Source organism: Bos taurus, chromosome 12 (assembly GCF_002263795.3).
Source record: "Bos taurus isolate L1 Dominette 01449 registration number 42190680 breed Hereford chromosome 12, ARS-UCD2.0, whole genome shotgun sequence".
Lineage (NCBI taxonomy): Eukaryota > Metazoa > Chordata > Mammalia > Artiodactyla > Bovidae > Bos > Bos taurus.
Window position 1 is genome coordinate 66,654,789 of NC_037339.1, and position 21,034 is coordinate 66,675,822.

Sequence of the window (21,034 nt, forward strand, 5' to 3'; positions counted from 1 at the left end):
TTAATAATTTAATAGGATTTACTTAAAATGTTCCATTTTGAAACATAATATTAGTATTTCTTAAGAATGCTTATACTATGCTTAAATATAATCAACTATTTTAGATCAGAATTTCAAAAAATCAGATTTAATGATAAAAGGGCTTCTATAGATTTAATGTGAAATGTATAAAAAAGAAATGTTAAAGTGGAATTTAGTAACACTATCATTTCACAGTAAATGACATAAGCCTATGTAAATCTAATAACTTACCTTGTATGACTGTCTATAAAATATAATATCATGAAGTAGGTATTACATGTAGGAATAGAAACATATTGAAATGTGTTGAATGGAGATGAAATTATGGAATTGAAACTGAATTTACCTCTCTGAATTAGCATTTCAGTCTTACTGTTTTAGTAATTGAATGCTATTTTGATATGAATATTTAAAAATCATTTCATGGATTTAAATCAGTGGTTCCTACTTAAATTTTTAAAAATTGTTCTTTTCATGTTCTTTGAGACTTAGTCATTTTCTATTAAGTTTTAACTAAATGCCTATAATTACAACTAAATTAACAAACTATGGACATGTATCTTTTTTCAAGTGTAAGTTAGTGATATCAAGTGTTTACAGTAATCTTAGCACAAAGTTCGCAGTGGTAAAGCCAGATTACCTAGGATGTTCAGCAAGTCTCTGTTCCTCACAATCAACATTTTTTCTTGTCTTGATTACTTGTATTTACTATTTCCTCCCTCACGTTATCAAGTTGCTGACCTTGTCCTCTTTGTAGTTGCCATCTTGTGCATCTTCTTATATAGTCATAATTATATAAACATCTTAGTGTATGATTTCAATACATTTTCTGCTCTGATTCCTTGTGGTAGTATTCATGGAAACATAACATACATCTTATCTTGAGGGATTAACCTGGGGGAACTGACATGTTCTGAAGACTCATCCTGAGCTTTCAATGAGCTAAGATGACATTGCTGCATACTTGAGTTTTTGCCTTATCTTTTTGTTAATAAGAATTCTATGCAAATGAAGGACTTTGTTTCTTCGACTTTACTGCATGAGAATTAATAAAAAATCATGATCATATGACTGTCCCTTCTAAGTGTGTGTATGTTGTACATACCTGTAATCTGTATTTACTTTTGAGTATATTTTAAAATGCTATTAACTATTATAAGATCTTTTGAGATACAGTTCACACATGATCTATTTACAGTATAAAATTCAGTGGATTTTTGGTGTATACAAAGCTGTATAACTGTTACCACAGTCAATTTTAGAATATTGTCCTCACCCTAAAAAGAAACCACATACCCATCGACATCTATCCCCAGATCTAGGCAACAGCTAATTAACTTTTCTGTCTATATAGGTTTGCCCATTCTGGACATTTCTATAAAAGAAATCATATCATATATGGTTTTTATGATTGGCTTCTTTCACTTAGAATAGTGTTTTTAAGGTTCATCCATGTTGTAGATACATCATGCATAATACATAAGAGAGAGTCATGGGATAGTGTAACTTCACTTTTTTGGCTGAAGAATATTCTGTTGTATGGATATACCATTTTGTTTATCCATTCACAAGCCATTGGACATTTGGATTGCTACCATCTTCTCTATTATGAATAACGTTCCTATGAATAATCAAGTTTTGTGTGAGCAGTTTTCCATTTTCTTTGGTATATAACCAAGAATAGAACTCTAGGCTGGGCATACACACTGAGGAAACCAGAATTGAAAGAGACACGAATACCCCAATGTTCATCACAGCACCGTTTATAATAGCCAGGACATGGAAGCAACCTAGATGTCCATCAGCAGATGAATGGATAAGAAAGCTGTGGTACATATACACAATGGAGTATTACTAAGCCATTAAAAAGAATACATTTGAATCAGTTCTAATGAGGTGGATGAAACTGGAGCCTATTATACAGAGTGAAGTAAGCCAGAAAGAAAAACACCAATACAGTATACTAACGCATATATATGGAATTTAGAAAGATGGTAACAATAACCCTGTATATGAGACAGCAAAAGAGACACTGATGTACAGAACAGTCTTTTGGACTCTGGGAGAGGGAGAGGGGGGGATGATTTGGGAGAATGGCATTGAAATATGTATAATATCATATATGAAACGAGTCGCCAGTCCAGGTTCGATGCACGATACTGGATGCTTGGGGCTGGTGCACTGGGACGACCCAGAGGGATGGTGTGGGGAGGGAGGAGGGAGGAGGGTTCAGGATGGGGAACACATGTATACCTGTGGTGGATTCATTTCGATATTTGGCAAAACCAACACAATATTGTAAAGTTTAAAAATAAAATAAAATTTAAAGAAAAAAAGAAAAAGAACTCTAGGCAATATGATAACATTTTGATGTACTCCCATTCTCTTTTCCAAAGCAGCTATACTGTTTTACACTCCTGAGTAGTGTATAAAGATCCCAGCTTATCCAAGTTTTTATCAATCCTTTTCTGTTTTTCTTTTTGTAGCCGTCCCAGTGAGGGTGAAGTGATCTCATGTGGTTTGGATTGGCATTTCCCTGAGTACTAGTGGTGGTCTTTTTTGAAGAAATGTCTTCTCAAATTTTCTGTCCATTTTAAAATGAATTATTACTGTTTTTCTTATTGAATTATAAAAGTTTTTGTATATTCTGAATATAACTAACTCCATTTCTAGCTACAGGATTAGCAAAAGTTCTCTCACATTGTCTAGGTTCTTTTAGTTTCTTATTTTTTGAAGCACAAAGTTTCTCATTTTCATGTCCACTTTGCTTTTGTCTATCTCTTGTTCCTTGTGTTTACAGTTTCATAGTAAAGAAACTGAGACTGACACCTGTGTTTCTTTTTTATTCTAAGTCTCATTGTTTTAGCTCTTTCATTTAGGTGTTTGATTCATTTTGAGTAAATTTTTGCATATGGTAGGTAGGTATTCAGTTTCATTCTCTTTGCATATGAATATTCAGTTGTCACTGTACCATTTTTTAGAAGTATCTTCTTGAATAATATTTACAACTACAGAATCTATTGATCATATATGTGAGATTATATGCTCAACCATATTATCCTAATTACTGTAGCTTTTTAACTTTGAGATAGAGAAATGAGTTTTCCAACATTTGTTCTTTCAAGATTGTTTTGACTTTTCTGAGTTCCTTGAATGTACATACAATTTTCAGGATTACCTTGGCAAATTTTACAAAGAAACTAGTTAACATTTTGATAGGAATTTGTTGAATCTGTATATTAACTTGGGAAATATTGCCATATTAGCAATATTAAGTCTTCTGATTCATAAACGCTAATGTCTTTCCATTTATTTAGGTCTGTAATTTCATTCAACAATCTTGGCAGTAAAAGAGCACCAACACTTTCTGACATAAAATCATTCAGTGAATAGCTATACCGTTAAAAACCTTCATCACACCGATGACAGGGCACCTGCTTGACATAGTCTCAGTGATGCAGCAAAACTATGCTAAAAAAGGGAAAAATTGATACTGATAGTGTAGGTTATAGTTACTTGATATCAAAATTATTCAAAAGATATGATATAAAAGCATTTCTGTAAATAGACTGAAAACTCTGAACACTTTATCTCAGCTTTGCAAAGAAAAGATCAACAATGTCCTGGGATTTTGCTTTTTTAAAAAATTATTTCCAGTTATGTCTATAAACAAATACTCACTCGTGTAATTGTCCCTAGTTTCATATAGATTGACAACTAAAGCCATTAGCCAATATTTAACACTGGCCTTGAATAGAATTTATTTCTATACTTTGAAGTTGAAAGAAGCTTGAATTGTCCCCAAATTCTTATCTGACTCAAATGTAATCCTGGATTCTCTCCCCGTTTTCCAAGCTTCAATAATTATCAATTGTGTTTAACACAGTATATTATTTCTCAGGTTACCATAACAGTCATACACTGGGTGGATTAAATAACAGAAGTTCTCAGTTCTGTAGGCTGGAATACCAAGATCCAGGTGCTAAAGATCAGATTCTTCTAAGGTCTCTCTCTGAGGTCTGAGCCTTCTTGTTATGTCCTCATGTGACCTTTTCACTGTGCACATACTTCCAGGATGCATCTCTTCCCATAAGGACACCAGTCCTATTGGGTTAGAACCCCACTCTATGACCTCATTTAACCTTAGTTTTCTCCTTAAAGAAAGAGAACCTTAGTTTTCTCCTTCTCCTTAAAGGCTTCATTTCCAAAATAGTCACTTTGGGGGTTAGGACTTCAATGTATGTATTGGGGGTGTGTTTATTCAGATTATAACTAATGGTATATTAGGAATCGAATATTGTTCCCACTGTCCAGAAAATGTTCTGCCTTTATCTGATAGTAACATTCAAATTTTGTTTCAGGAACCACCTTCTTTGAACCCATGTGTTACAGGTAAGAATAATCTTATTCCTGTCTCTTAGAAGGAGAGTAAGCCACATTCAAGCATTTTATTCCTCTAGCCAATGTGATCATTTGAGGGGCAGGCTAGTGACCCAAGCCAGACCAGTATCCTGGAATTATTACTGGACTAAGCTAAAAGAGGATTTCTTTATCCATTTTAGCTGAGTTTTTGGTTTGTAGTGAAAGTGTTAGTTGTTCAGTTGTGTCTGACTCATTGCGACCCCGTAGAATGTAGCCCACCAAAGCTCTTCTGTCCATGGAGTTTTCCAGGTGAGAATACTGAAGTGGGTTGCCATTTCCTTATGGTTTGTAAAGCTGTGGCAGTTATTAGCCATGCTGGAATGAGGTTGCTTGGAAGAAAGAAAAAAAGTCAACAAAGAAAATGGCAGTACTCTGAATAGGGAGAAACTCCTGATTTCATCTGAGTGTCCACATCCAGCCAAACCTGAACCTCAACTATCCCTGGGCTTTGCTGCTGCATAAATCAACAGATTACCTTTTTTTTAACTAGTTAGTTTAAATTTGGTCCCTGTCTCTTGCAATGAAAATAATTCTGGAAAACAGAGTTAAAGTCTTTAAAACTATGAAAAAGTAGAGACAGAAATAAATTAAAAGGGCTTAAAAGAAAACTTTAAAAGACTTAGAAGAAATCCTCTTTATGAATACTAATCAGGCATGAGGATTAAATGGAATACCTATAGCTGGAGAGAGAAAATAGTTATTTTCTTTGAATATATTCTTAAATCCATACAACTAAGTTAGTATGTCTTTGCCAAGAACCAAGCCCATTACATTATTCTTTAGAGGACTATTAACTCCCTATCATTCAGGCATAATCTTTCATACCAAATGTTTATTTTATTTAAGACCATTTAAGAGTTTTTCTGCCAGAATCTGATTCTCTTCCAGAATTATTGGTGTAGGAACCAGTAAAAGGAGATAAAAGTTTGGGGGACTAGAAATCTGTGTGTCACAAGTGATTTATTGAAGACATGGACTTACCATGGGAAGGATGATAGAAGTTAATCACAGAGAAAGAATGGAGAGAAATGGGTGCACTTGGAGGCGGAGGTTTCAACAAAATTGAGATACAATGTTTTGTTTAAAAATCTTGGAAAATAAACTTTATTATCAAATTGGACAATGACAGTCTCAGTTTTCAGAGCTGAAACTTTTCACAGTAATGGTATTTCAGGGAATAGAAAAGGGGAGTATATTGAAAGGCATTTTGAGTAAAAACAATGACTATAGCTCCTTTTTGGGACATGGTTTGAAAATAGTGCATTCGGTTTTTCCGAGTGTCTCTGACTACAGCAATTTTACTGAAAAGTGTTGAAATGTGTCATTTTACATTCTGGGGAAAAGAAATTACAAGTGAGTTTTGAAGTTGTCATCTGTCTCTGGAACCAGCATCTATTTCTTTGAAGTTGCTGCACTGTGTTGATCTAAAGGTAGAGAAGTATTAATCACATTAGGGAAAAAATTAAGGAAGCCGTTTGAGTTTCAGCATAGAATTTTCTGCCACATATCTACCAGGTTCTGAAGAAACAATTTCCTCTTGGCAACTAAATAGTTTCTGAACTCAAATGCTCTAACAACACAGGCTATTATAGCCAAGGAAAGAGTAGAAAAATCAGAAGTCTGCTCAGCTCGTGAAGACTTTCTGTCAGCACTTGATATTCTGTCCAGTTTCCCTCGAGACAGCATCTAATTGATTTTTAAGTGACCGCAGTATCAGCCTGTACCTCACCTTGCAAACCATTTCTAACATGTTTGTCTCTCTCTGAATGGACATGCTCAGAATTAGACTCCCAATTTATCAGACTTGGGTTTTACTGTTTTGTTTTTTCCCAGCTTTTTAATAGCCCTTTCCTAATGGCTATAGCACGATTTCATTGATTTTTTTTTTCCTAATAAACTTCCTCAATTTTTAAGGTACTCTTAGAAAACATTTTCACGTTTAAAATAAACTTCATGGTATAGAAAAAGTCATCCCAAATCTGTATCTGGTCCCACTTAAACTGCTATTGATCCCTTTTAGGGATATATCAAACTAGATTGAAAATTCATTAGGACTTGTGCTTCATAGCTATGAGATGAACCATGTGGCATGCACAAAAAGATTAAGCACATGACCATAAGCCCTAAGGCTACAGCAAGTACCCCAAACAATGTGCATATATTAAGCTCACAAGGTGTGATACTTACATGAGGGGGATCTCTGAGTAAATACTATAGAATACCTTGAGAGGTTGGTACAGGAAGTAAAGGTGTATTTAGAGAAAAACATGAGATTTTTCAGACCCATAACTTGAACTAAACTGTTGTCAACAGAAATGGGCAAAAGTTAATGGATCTAAGACATACCTTAGAAGCTGATGGCAGAGAATGAATAGAATGGGGACAGCCGGGGAGGGTTAGAGGCATCAGTGTTGAATTCACGTTTTTAGTTTGGCTAGTTTCATGGATGGCATTCACCCCTGAGTTGTGGTAACGTCTGGTAGATTGCTGTGATAGGAAAAGATGAGTTATAGATTTCGACTAAGGTAAATCTTAGTTACCTCAGTCATCTTAGAGTAGAATGTAAGATTCAGGAGTGTAGAGTTAATGGATGTCAGGATTGCAGGTATAAATTGGACAACCTATAGTTTTAAAAGCCTTGAGAGTAGATTTGTATGCTTAATAAAAAATAGAATACCCAGGATCTGACTTTTTTGGCGCCTAAAATTTAGGATAGGCCAATGAGAAGAATCATCAAAGAAAACAGAAAATTGTGAGAGGGATAAGAAGACCCCTGAATTACAGAGTAAAAAAAATTTTTTTTTCAAAAAGAATGGTCAAGTTAATTGTGTAGAATGAAGCACAGAGGGTCAAGGAAAGTTAAGATAGAAGAATGCACTTTGAGTCTGCCAGTTTGTCAGGCAGATGGGAGTTTTTCATAGTTACCAACATTCCTAAGAGCTGACGGTTAATGTTTATTTGAACTTCAAGACCTATTGTTACTTTAACCTCACTGTCACTCGTTATTGACCAAAAGGTTCGCAAAATGATTTATATAGATGTTCATTCAAAGTATTCAGAGTTCTTCTCAGTACCCCAATATTGATTTTGGTTTGAATCAGCCTATCAGAAAATAAGATTGAAGTCATTTTGATTTTCAAAATAGTGAATTTTGCTTAACTGCATTTTGCTTGAACATTTGTCCCCAATTAGGAAATATGTGGAGAAACAGCTCCATGAAATGTCTTAAATGTTACCCAATTATCAGTTAACATAGACTAGTTATTTGGTATTTAAATAAAATGGACTAGCGTCCATATTCCACAGTCTGTGAAAACTCCATGCATTTCCTAAGATTTCAACAAATTCCTGGCAATTTACAATTTTATTGTTCATCTGGTTCCAGGATCATCCTGCCCAAAATGTCAATAGCATTGAGGTTGAGAAACCTTCCCCTAGAGAGAGTGACCTTGTTCACTTTCCATCTACACAACTGGCTAAAGAGCTCTAAAGTATTAATATTTTGTTCTGTATGACATCACTAATAAGTGACTGTTGAATTTATTCATTAGGATAATTTGTCTGCTCATGTCAGTGGGAGATTGTCTAAATATGTGGTGATCAGAGGGAAAATGTTGGTCGCTTGTCCTTGTCTGTTCCTTGTTAGGAAGTCATGTGTAAAGATGAGGTCGTGTCATTTGCCTGTGAGCCACATCCCTAATCTTGACCAACCATCTTGTCAATGTTATTGCCACAGTGGAGACTTGGAGGGAGGTGGAAGAACTCACCATAATTTCCTAATCCTTCCTGGAAAAGCTGGTATTAGAAGGTCAGCATTCAAATGTGAAAGCAATCTGCTTAACTTACAATCCAGAGGTGAATTTAGAGTATAGCGGTCAGTCTTCGAATTCTGGTCTCTGACTATGAAAACGTGTTTTATTTTTAAACATATCATTTTTTTCTGTTTTTTTTTTTTTTATGGTTAGACAGTGTAATATTTTCTGACTTTTTAGCACTGGTTTTCAGCATTGATTTTTAAATTCATCTTAATTATAAGTGATTCTGTACACTAATTCTAATCTTTTCATTAACCACTTGGAGATTTTTGAAGTGTGGTAAAATCCACTCAGTGATGATGATGTGACGTGAAAATTTCTTTCAGTTTGTTTTTGCCATGCTGGATCATGCTTCTCCCACAAGGATGATGGTTGCTTTGTATGGGGTTATTAAAGACCAGCATATTCTCAAATATTGTGTGTGACATCATATAAAATTAGTTACTGTACAATATATTATCTAAGTCATATATTGTGACTCAATTTTGCTTTATCATAAATCTAATAATTCTGAAAAGAAAGCAAAGATCACTGTTTTCCAGAGCTGCTGTTAATTAACACATTGAGTATATTCAGCACATATGTGTATGTCTATAAAACCTATTTGTTACTTCTGAGAATCCCATGAAGAAGGTATTTGATGGCTATTATGAAGAAATTAAGACTTAGAGCAAGCAAATATAAATATTTGAGTAGTTACTTAATAATTGAACTATGACTCACATTACCATATACAACAAATAGGGAAAAGGAGTACATCAAGGCTGTATATTGTCACCCTGCTTATTTAACTTACATGCAGAGTACATCATGAGAAAGGCTGGGCTGGATGAAGCCCAAGCTGGAATCAAGATTGCTGGGAGAAATATCAATAACCTCAGATATGCAGATGACACCACCCTTATGGCAGAAAGTGAAGAGGAACTAAAAAGTCTCTTGATGAAAGTGAAAGAAGAGAGTGAAAAACTTGGCTTAAATCTCAGCATTCAGAAAACTAAGATCATGGCATCCGGTCCCATCGCTTCATGGGAAATAGATGGGCAAACAGTGGAAACAGTGTCAGACTTTAGTTTTTTTGGGCTCCAAAATCACTGCAGATGGTGATTGCAGCCATGAAATTAAAAGATGCTTACTCCTTGGAAGGAAAGTTATTACCAACGTAGATAGCATATTCAAAAGCAGAGACATTACTTTGCCAACAAAGGTCTGTCTAGGCTATGGTTTTTCCAATAGTCATGTATGGATGTGAGAGTTGGACTGTGAAGAATTGATGCTTTTGAAGTGTGGTGTTGGAGAAGACTCTTGAGAGTCCTTTGGACGACAGGGACAACAGAGGATGAGATGGCTGGATGGCATCACCGACTCGATGAACATGAGTTTGAGTAAACTCCAGGAGTTGGTGATGGACAGGGAGGCCTGGCATGCTGCGGTTCATGGGGTTGCAAAGAGTCGGACACGACTGAGCAACTGAACTGAACATATAATTGCTCTGTAATACTATTTAAATTGTTCATATTCTTAGATACTTTAGCCAAGTATAAATCATATTTTAATAGAAAATAGAATACTTCAGTAGTATTTAAAACAGTCTATGAAATGTTATTCACTTCAATATATATTGTATTTCATTTCAAGCTGCCTGATCCAGCCTTTCACCACTAAGAACTATGACAGAATTCTTAATGTTTAAAGTTTGGTGAGAAGGCTAAATTCTGGTAGATATAATGCTTGCTCTAAACTAGTGTTACAGAGGCAAGTACAAAAAGGTGTGAGTAATGGAAGGGTACCTGTGTTTAGTATCTCTCAATCCACAATCAAAGACTTGCTTCTTAAATTATTTCTGTGTTTCCTCTTGTGTATTAATACCCTGCTTGGTCCCTATGAGCAGAAGTCAGAGCTGGCTCAGAATTTTGTGTGTTCATACTGATAGTTTTGTTACTTTTTCTATAGATTACTAGCAAGGGGTTGGGCAGATGGAGCCTGTCTGTATACATAGTACCAGAACATGAAAAAAAAAATTCAGGAGGATATAGTGATAGGACAAATGCAGTGTTTTAGGATATTTAAGGTCGTGACAGAATGTGAAATGACTGTATGTAGAAAGTACAGAGCAAAGCAAGCAATTCAGCATGAATTGCTGAACTGAACTGAATGAAAGCAACCATGGTGGTGATTTTAATTCTGTTTTGTCAACATCTTATTCAACTTGAACAAATTATCTAAGAGCTATAGAAATTACATTTATAGTAGAAACTTTGCATAGTAGAAATGTTATCCATTTATCTCCCTTAGGTTCTAGTACAATAACTCTCCTAGCAGGGGTAACACATGATAAATATGGTTTGGTTAACAAAATCATATTTTATATAATTGCATACTTTAAACAAAACAGCGATCCCTAATTTACAAATATGTAGTAATAAAGATCAATGGCTAGCTAATTCTTCATCTATATGAATATATCTTTCTTCTGGCAAACGATAATCGGATTATAAATTACAGAATAACCTCAAGCACTTAATTTACAGGAATTTACTGATATGCTCAGCCAATGAAATTTGGAGAGAAAACAATTTAACATGTGTGTAATGTGTGTTTGCAGCATATGTACAGCGTTTTATGTGTACACCTGTGTACCCATGTTCATAGATTTGGTTTTAGGCAGAGTTTCATTCATAATACAGGTGAATACCATATGCCCATTTTCACATTAGCCTTCAAATAAATGAAGATAAGTTTGAAAGAAATTCCCACTAATGAAACTTAAAATGGTGCTCACAGCTGACAGTAATATTTAAAGCCCTCAAGAGGACAATGGTCTTCACACCATGTGTCTTGGGCAGACTTCCTGAATACTTCACCTTCTGTGTCCATAGAGGTGGTCATTAAAAGATGCTGGCAGAGCACCACTCCTCCATGGTATAGGCAATGCTATGGAGACGTTCATCAAAAGAGCTCGGGTGACTCGCACTGCTGGTTTCTCCACTTTAGCATTATCACTTTTGATACATGAAAACAACCACAACTTACCATTGTTTGCCAAAAAAAAAACTATTGATGAAATATGTAAAATCTATTCAAGGAATGCATGTACAAATGAGTTTTGAATGATTGACATAATTGGATATTCAGACTTTTCTAGATTCTGCTACATGAGGATGGAATGTAAAGTAGTAAAATATAAAGCCTGAGTTGCTTTATGATGGCATATGGCAGGTCATTTTCATTTTTTGAAAAAAAATTGTTTATACAGCATGTATGAAAATTAAATAAATCTGTTCCCCAAAATGGTCTTCAGATTAGAATTCCAAATTAAAATAATTAAATCCATAAAATATGGTAATAGTTTAAAATATAAAAATCTATATTTAGGATTTTACTTTGTCCTTTACTTTCTTTGCGATTCTTGTGCTATGTGCTTAACTATTTTGATTATGCCATGAAACATCGGTTAAACTACAATCCTAAAAGCTCCAGCAAATAAAAGTGAAGCTGAAAGGCAGTTAAAGTGGTATTGATGAAACGACGATGACTCGAGCAATAGGCTGGACATACAGGAAGTGGTGTATCTAATAGCAGAGCGTCTGAAATGGAACTCTCAGAGGTCAGGAAATTTCTGGGGATGGTGCTATCAGTGTGGTAGGCCAGCGTTTGTGATTGGGAAAATAATGTTGATCTTGGAGGGAGAACAGTGAGCAGTCCTGAATAGAGATCTTAGTTTCCTGCCCAGGGATGTAACCTGGATGAAAGCCAAGAGTCCTAGACCAGCAGGGACTAGAGGCTAAAAGCAAAGTGGCCCTGGCCCTTGCTGCTCTTTGAAAGCAAGAATGTTTCAAGGAGGCAAAAACTGTAAAAACAGGCACACGGTTTATTATTAGAGGCACAGCACAAGGTATGGGAGCACACACAGGAAACAGTTTATCAACTCAGAAGCAGGGCAGAGATACACACCCAGAGAAGAGTGTAAGCATCCTGAGTGAGGAGGAGCGCAGTATAGAGGTGACGTAAATCGTTTATATAGGACAGTCTTTCCAGGTGTTCCTTTACCCTTGGCCAATCACCGTGCTTCTTTCTTCACACCTGGCTAGTCCATGGATCCTCCCCAAGAGGCATTTGCAACTTTTTGCTACGATGAATCCCACCACAGTGGCCTATGCATGCATGGCCACACTTATTATGGGATGGGGCCCTCTCCCTTCTTGACACTCAAGAAGCCTTCCTGTGCATGTGCAGACAGTAAAGCCTTCCTTGACCTCAAGAGTGGGCACCTTATCTCTCTGTTTTAGCTAAGTTCAGCTTTTACCCCTAGATTTGTCCTTGGAGTGTCTGGGTGAGAACAAAGCTTGAATTTTACTCCATTTGACAAATACCAGGTGTCTGGCCCTGAGGCCCACTGTCTCCTACCTCAGTGTGACAGAGGTGGCTTGTATTTGCTTCCATGCTTGTGTTCAGGGCATTCTTTCTGACTCAGTTTCCCTTTTGCTTTTCTACCTGCATAGTTCTTACCCTTCAAAATGCAGCTAAAGTTTTCCTCTCTTCCTAATGCCAACACAGGTTCACTCTACCATTGCCAGTATAGCTAGTCTCCAAATACCTATCATAGCACTCATGGTGGGTTATACGGGTTTATATCCATCTCTCCTGAAGAACAGTGAGTAACTTTATATACACAATGATGTCATATCTAAGAATCCAATAAGTATCTGATGCTGTGCTTGTCTTCTTAGATTCTGGTGTATAAGGCATTTTTAAAGTAGAAAATATAATATTCATATTGATATATTGTAAATATTAGGATACTTAGACTACTGATTTGATGAATTCACTAGAAAACCTATAAATTCAAATAGGATTAAGATGCTTATAATGTATAGATCAAGTTCATGAATATTTAATACAATTTTTTTTAACTTGGAATATATTTCATCGATGACCAATGTAGTTAAAATTGTTTAAATGTTATATTAATTATGTCAGTGACCATGAACATGTAAATGGCAATTATGAAATCCAGGAAAAACATAAACATTCTTTGGAACTTTAACTTCTTCATTTATAAAATCAAACCAATAATCATATTTATTTCTCCAACAAGCAAATATCAGTAGTTCTTATTTATATATTCATATATAATTCATCAAAGAATATAATTAAAAAAGGAACAGAACAAAGCTAGAGTTGAATATCTTTGATTTTTGTCTTTTTCCATCAACTTAAAAAGTAATCAAAATGATTTTTCAATTCTCTATAGTGGCGTCTTTTTTTTTCCCCCCAAGTGAAATGGTCATTCTTATAAATCACAAGGAAAGACCATATAAAATAGAAATTTAGAAATGTACTGAATTTTTCAACTAGGATTAGTTTCATCTGCATCCAAAAGAAAACACCAAATAACAGAAGGGTAAAGAATAAAACTTCTCTCATATAAAACAAGTGGAAATTAAACAGTTGGGAACTATTATGGTGTCTCTTATTATGAGGGACCACAGTTGAATTTTTGTCATACTGTTCTTAATATATGACTAAATGTGCAGGTTCCAAGATTATTGCCAGAACTCCTGCAGGATATCCAACTCAGAAGCAGGGTGGAGATACACACCCAGAGAAGAATGTGGGCGTCCTGAGTGAGGAGGAGCTCAGTACAGAGGTGACATAAATCACTTCTGTAGAAGAGTCCTTATATAGGACATATCCACATTCCAAGTAGTGGGAAAGTGAATAAAAGGTCATTCCTTCTGGCACAGTTTTAAGTGGCCTTTGACCTCTGATGCTTCTACTTACATCTAATTGGCCCAAACAGTCACATGGCCAAACTTAGCTGTGTAAAGAGCTGGTCAGTATAACATCAGATAAAATCAACTTTGTATTGCCAAATAATAAAAGTTCATGGATAGCAAGTAGGAGTTGGTACCATTGAGTCCTGTTGTTAAGATAATTATCTTCTTTTCCACAGGAGAGCTTAGTTTGGCCTAGTTTGCAGGCATAGAGATTGCTTATCATGACAGATCATAAGTAAAATATAAGTCTGTTGAATCTTCAGAATGATACAAGAAATACTGAAATCAGCAGGTTAAACTTAGCAAAGAAAAGCAGTAGGGAAAAAGAACATAAGCAAAGTCGGAAGCAGCTGTTATTAATTTAATCATATCTAATTTCTATACCTTCGTATATGTGATTAGAAGTTTACTTATTTTAATCCAAGTTTTAAAATCAACTAGGATATTTAAGGAACTAAAATATTTGAGAGAAATAAGGAAGTAGAAGTAGCATTAAAAAAAAAATCAAAAGGTATGGAACAGCTGCATTTACTTTAAGAGCTTTCTCATAGACTGCTTGAATTGTCCTGTATGGCCCATGGTGTAGAATGAGAACCATTGGGTAGAAGTTATTCATTAATTCACTTTTATCACTTAATGAGCACCTGCTGTCTCAGACAGCATCTTGTGTCCTGTAAACGTAACTGAATAAATCAGACAGTGTCCCTGCACCCATAGAATTTACATTCTAGTGCATGTGGACATCAGGCAAGGAGAAGTATATACATTTCAGACACTACTATGAAGAAAACAATGTTGGCCAATGGGAGATAGCACCTCAAGCAGAGGTGAGCCACTGATACAGAGCATAAGTCTTCTGAGACACCGGACTCAGGGATTGAACCAGCTTGTGTCTTTATCTCTACAGCATTCTAACATTTTCCCAATTATCAGCATGTCTCTGCAGACCCTAGTCCCCATTGCCATCATCTGTCATAAGGGGTGAAGCTGTTAAAAAAAAGAAACAAAAAACCAAAATGTGAAGCAGATTGTATTCCTTTCCTCCTAACGTCCCAGTGATTCCATTTTGGAATTAGACTCTAAATGATTTAGCAGAGTCCCTGAAGTTGTTTGTAATGGATTTTGTCTCTATTCTTGGGCTATATGAACCTTTCTGTATGTAGAATACTCTAAACTCTTTCTTACTTCAGGATATTTGCATTTTCTGTTTCCTCAGCCTGGATTGCTTTCTTCCTAACCTGAGTTCTAAAAGGAATGAGGCTCAAGCCCCTGAAAGTTGGAGTAGAGGCAGGAAGAGTTATTGGGATTATTGGATGCACTGAGAGACAGTGATTTCAGATATCTTTTCTAGTCCACATCTTCAGAAACTCTTCTGTTGAGCAGTTCAGTCGAAGTTGTCATGTAGTCACTCTACACTATTCATTCTTTTATTAGTATACATCAGTAACTGAAATGATCTAGTATCTTCATATCTTTACTTGTTAGTATCTGTTTCCCTCTTCCATTACATTATAAATCTCTTAAGATGAGGGAAAAGAACTGACTTAGAAAAAACAATTTGCCTATTTCCTAGATACTGCTTGTACATGATAGGAACTCAAGAAATACTTTTGAATTAAGTGACTTTTCTTCTAGGTTTTCAGAATATAACTTAAGTATGTTTGGGTACTAGATACATAAGGTATATTTCTTCTCTTTTCAAATAATAGCTTGGGCTTTGGAAAATTAACTTTTAAAGCCCTACTAAAATATAAAGTTTATTTTCTTATTATATGTTTAATTTGACTTGTCTTAGTGGAATCTAAGCTTGCTGTGGTAGGAAATTTAATCTGCTGGGGTTAAAGGTATCTCCAGGGTCTGTGGATGCATGGGAGTTGATCAATTATTGAATGAATAAATTAGCCCATGAATATGCACACTTATGAATGTTATATACTGGAGTCCAGAGTTGTAAGAAAGACCCATAATATTTCCTAAAACTATATTTTTACATGCTTAAGAACAGATTGTATCTTCCATTAAGAAGGTAACCTGTTTTTTTTGTGAAGTATCTGCCTCCTTGATTTAATCTAAGACTTCTTGGTACCACTTTCTGGTGAAAATGGTTTTGCAATAAGAATTGATCATTCAACTGTGGAAGTGGTTCAGTTAATGAAGTAATTGCTTTATCAAAAAAAAAAAAAAAGTCTGTGACTCACTGTTGATGGCCTGAGGTCTGGGCAGAAGTTGCCATATTTGCTTCACACCTACCTTTCAATACTCACCACTTACAGTTTGATTTCCTTGATAGTATTATTTCTTCTTCTTTGGAGTAACTAATGGTGTGCAGGAGCTGGCTCTTACCAGTTGATAGGAGCCAACTATGCACACTTCTTCCCAAGTTTGCATTCAGTGACCTCAGGTTGGTAGCTTGAAATTAGGGTGGGAATAATTACACCATGATGATAGTCAAATGCTACAAATAAAAACAGCTTTTTTGGTCTCTTTACCAGCCCACCACGATATATTTCTGAGCAGATATCATGCTTTATGGCATCTGCTTTTACTGTTTTCTGGGACCATTCTTGGGGGGTGGCATGGAGCCTGGAAAAGACAATAGACTTTGGATCTCATCTCACTGCCTTTTTCCCACCGTGACCATGGGAACAAGGTAGCTTCTCTGAACCTCATTTTTAAATGCATTTTTGTTTAGAGAATAGAAATAAGTTACATATGCAATATTCTAGCACAGTTCCTGGCACATAAAAGACCCTGAAAGACAATATCTATTTCCTTTGAAATGGTGTGGTAGTGGGAGAGGCAGAGTAAAGACAGACTTGGATGGAGCCCCTCTGTAAGATTACAGCACAACGTAGCGTAACTGTGGCTTCTTCAGTGACCAGTAATAGCCTCAATTAGGTGTATTTATTCTGGCCCATCTTTAAATCATGTGTGATCTAAAGGAAGCTGGTTACCATCTATAGCACAGTGTTATCCAACAATGCAGAGAAAGGCTAAATGTAGTTAGAAACAAAGAACGTCAAACATCCTACTGTAATTATCTCAAGCTGAGTTTATGCAGTCAAAAGGTAAATTAACCTCTGCAGTGTGGTTATCTCCTTGAATGTTATGTCTTATCTGAAGAGATAATATAGCTGAGAACAGGAATTTTAGTAACTTGAAACATTAAACAAGCATTGATGTAGCACTCAAGTCTGGTAAAGTATTAATGCTATGGCTAGACTCTGAATATATGGCTTGTAGTTTGTTTGCCTTTTTTTTTTTTTTTAAATAGAAGAGGAATAAGACCTGTGCTTCTGAAGATAATTTTATTTGTGAAGCAAGAGATTGATATTTGAATACATTGTACAGTAGATATCTCTAGTTAATTGAAGGTAATTACATTATAAAAATGCAAATACATGTGAGAAAGAAGGTCCCTATATGTTGCAATGATATTTTTATTATATATCTACCAACATATTAAAAATGGATCTCACATCATTAATATAAAACTGTAAGATATATTCTTTCTGCTTTTTTACTTTTGATGCTGCAAAATGATAGACGCATTCTAGGTGTTAGAATGTAATGAAAAATTACATATATAGGCAAGTATTTAGATGTATAGGCATATATATATATATATGTATTTATATTTCCATTATTTCTTAAATATTCTACAAAAAGTTTCCTTCTGGATTATATTTCCTCTGCTAGTGGTTATTATAAAGTTGCACAAGGCACCTAAGCTGTTATTACAAGATAGAAAGTGGATTTGGAAATGTAGTTAATAGCAATGATCAGAAACTAAAGAAACATTGCTGGTAATACACTTACTGAGTTGATATTTCTAAAAAAGAAAAAAAATTACAAATGTCTTCTTTGAACCTAATTCTTTGAGTCAGTCAGGTTTCAGTGACCTCCTAAGAGCTGCAAGTGTGGATAGAACTGATTTCCTTTTGCAAAGGAATCTAAAATACATGATAGGCATACAAAATATACACATAGAAGCTAAAATAGAAGCATGATGTGATAAAGAGGAGGGTGTGAAAATGCTGTGGAAATTCAAAGAGCAAAGTGATTTCCTTTTAGCAGAAGTAATCGACAGTGATACTTTGAGCCTTTGAAGATGGGGAGTATCTTATCAACTTCTAAGAAAGGAAGATTTTCCCAGTACAGGAAAAAAAATGTGAGTAAAGCAAATGAACAGAGAAAATCAGGTACAATCATATTCATCTACTTAAACTGAGATGAAGGGAATAATGAGAATAACGAGAGATAAGTCTTGAGGGGCTGCTTAAAGTGTAGACTGTTGGAGACTGTGGAAATTATTAGTGGCAGTGAAAAGTCACTGTAGGGTTTGGAAGTTGGACAAAACATGAGAGCTCTAAGAAAGTTTATTTTATTGCTGATACACTGGAGTAAGTTAGGATGGTGGGAAATCTATTTATGGCTGTATGGCTGGAAATAATGGGACATAAAAATAGAAATAGGAGACATTAAAGATAGAGTGAAAGTAAACTGACTTCTAGTCATTCAGGTAAGAGAAGTCCTCTGTATTTAGTGAAGGCCAAATGCGCTGGGGTTAAGATACCATTCTGAATGACCAATGCAGCATGCTACAAAGCAGATTTCTTCCTGTGCAGTACAAGTAATGCAGAAGTGATGAGATTAAGTGAAAGGATATACATGAACTAGACTTGTCATTACACTGCTCTAAACAAATGAATAACCTTGTTATGGTTTTATTGAATTTCATAACATGGCTAGAAAAATGGCCATATTAACAGAATTTTACAAAAATTCAAAAGATTGGAGGGAATTAATACGCTTAATTTTAGAAAGGTCAAAATGAAGATATTGTAACATTTTGGTCCCAAGAGGCAATAGGATAGTGCAAGTAGTATTTATTAACAAATGGTTAATTATAAGGATGTTAACAGGATGTAAGGGAACTTCTAAAAATAATATATCAAAAGAACTCAGCAAGTAGCAGCCCAACTTATTGTACCCGAGGCTGAATGGATGAGGAGCGGAAGAGAGGAAGAGTCTTGCATTGCTAAATGGTCTTAAGAGTAGTCAAGGACCACAGCAGACCAATGAAACCTCACAGGGAAAGAACAAAGGGGAAAAACTAGATGCTACGCTTCTTTCTTCCTTTGGTATCCAACTGGGATTCCCCAGTGCAACTCTGATTGCAAGCCAAAGAAGCATGAGAACCAATGAAAGTAATCCATACATGTCAGCCTCCTAGGAGAGAGAGCAGGATGGAGGATAAAGCTGCACAAAGGAAGATACTCGACATAGATGCCAACCAGGAGACTGAATAAGTGTTAGTGTTAGTTGCTCAGTCGTGCCTGACTGTTTGCGAACTCATGGACTGCAGCCCTCCAGGCTCCTCTGTTCATGGGATTTTCCAGGCAAGGATACTAGAGTGGTTTGCTATTTCCTTCTCCAGGGGATCTTCCCAACCCAGGGATCAAACCCAGGTCTCCTGCACTGCAGGCAGGAGACTGAATAGATGGATAGAAGTTTGACACCTTAGACAGAATTTTTGAATTAGTAAGTACTGGTCGTACAGTTGAATAATCAGATATTCTCTAGTCAATACCCCAGGCATGCTCAAATAAATAGGAAACTTCTTTGAAGAACCTTTTGGGTAATGACAGGTATTCTGCATTTAATGAAGTTTGTATATATTCGTGTAAAGTCGTTTGAAACTGGTTCCTTACTCTTATTCATATGTCCAGAAACAGGAACAACTTGTGTGGACAAATGGGAATGAATTGATTTTTATAACTTTATACTCCAGAGTACCTCCTAAGGAAAAGAACATATTGGTAAAACAGCTGTGAAAGCAGGCAAAAAAAAAAAAAAAAAAAAAACACACACACACACAAAAAACCTCTATACTTAATTAGAATGGGGAATAAAAGAGCTAAGCATACTCTGTCTGAACTTCAAACAAAAGAGTTGTGATTTTTAATTTAGAAGCCACAGTTAAGAATTGGTGAACTTGCACAGAAGAACACCTAAAAACATGTGAAGGCCTTCAGGTTCTAGATGGGAATAATGTTGGCTTCTACAGATTTATGCATCTAGACATATAATCTTAAAAATGTTATTTTAATGTCACATGTCCTTCAATATTCAAAATATAAACTTAAAAATTTTAATAAAGATATGTGAACTTAAAATATCATATCCAGGCCCCATCTTAAGGAATGAAAAACTGTTTCTTGGGCAGGTGTTTCCTTTTTTCAATTGCTACTAGTCTGGATTTCTTCATTAGCTCCCTTAATAGATTTTGGAATATTAGCATAGAGATCTATTTCAACAGTAACACAGCTGGGTCCCTTGGCTTCACGGCCTTTGGAACTCGCAAAATATTTGGCTTCTATCAATATTGTCATTTTTCTTCTCCATTTAGTATCTCTTTATGTTGTCTCTAGTTATATTCTAAGGATTTCTCACAGCCTTACTAACATAAAAAAAAAAGAGTACACAGTGTTTTAAGAGGGGATGATTCTATATAATTTTCTTTGCATACCCTTATGAAGTGTATATGTTAGCCGCTGGGTTGTGACCGACTCTTTGCTATTCCATGGACTGGGGCCTGCCAGGATCCTCTGTCCATGGGATTCTCCAGGCAAGAATACTGGAGTGAGTAGCTATTCCCTTCTCCAGGGGATCTTCCTAGCCCAGCTGCAGAACTTGGGTCTCCTATACTGCAGGCAGTTTCTTTACCATCTGAAGTTCCGGGGAAGCTTATATACATACCTTTATGGGATCCCTTCAAAACCATCTAGCATTAGAATCAATAGGATTCTGTATTCTGATTATTTGAAGCAGGTCAAACAGCATTGATGAAATGAATGTGTATTTTACTTTTTTAACGGGCCATCATTTCTTTACTTATAATTTTTATATATTCATGGAACAGGCTTAATTTATTTGTAGAAATTGTTGGCTTGAAATGTAGATAAACAGATATATAGCTACCATGGCACATGGTAG

At 35.6% G+C, this 21,034-nt stretch overlaps 1 protein-coding gene across 6 annotated transcripts in view; it reads left to right on the forward strand.

The window, feature by feature from the left end:
• Nucleotides 1-21,034, forward strand: part of GPC5 (glypican 5) — a 1,584,132-nt gene that overhangs the window by 899,786 nt on the left and 663,312 nt on the right. For 2 of the 6 annotated variants that reach the window (XM_024999871.2, XM_059892045.1), the window contains exon 8: nucleotides 4,383-4,413. In XM_024999871.2, coding sequence (XP_024855639.1) covers nucleotides 4,383-4,384 — 2 coding nt within the window. In that variant the 3' untranslated portion in view covers nucleotides 4,385-4,413. 6 annotated transcript variants of the gene reach the window in all.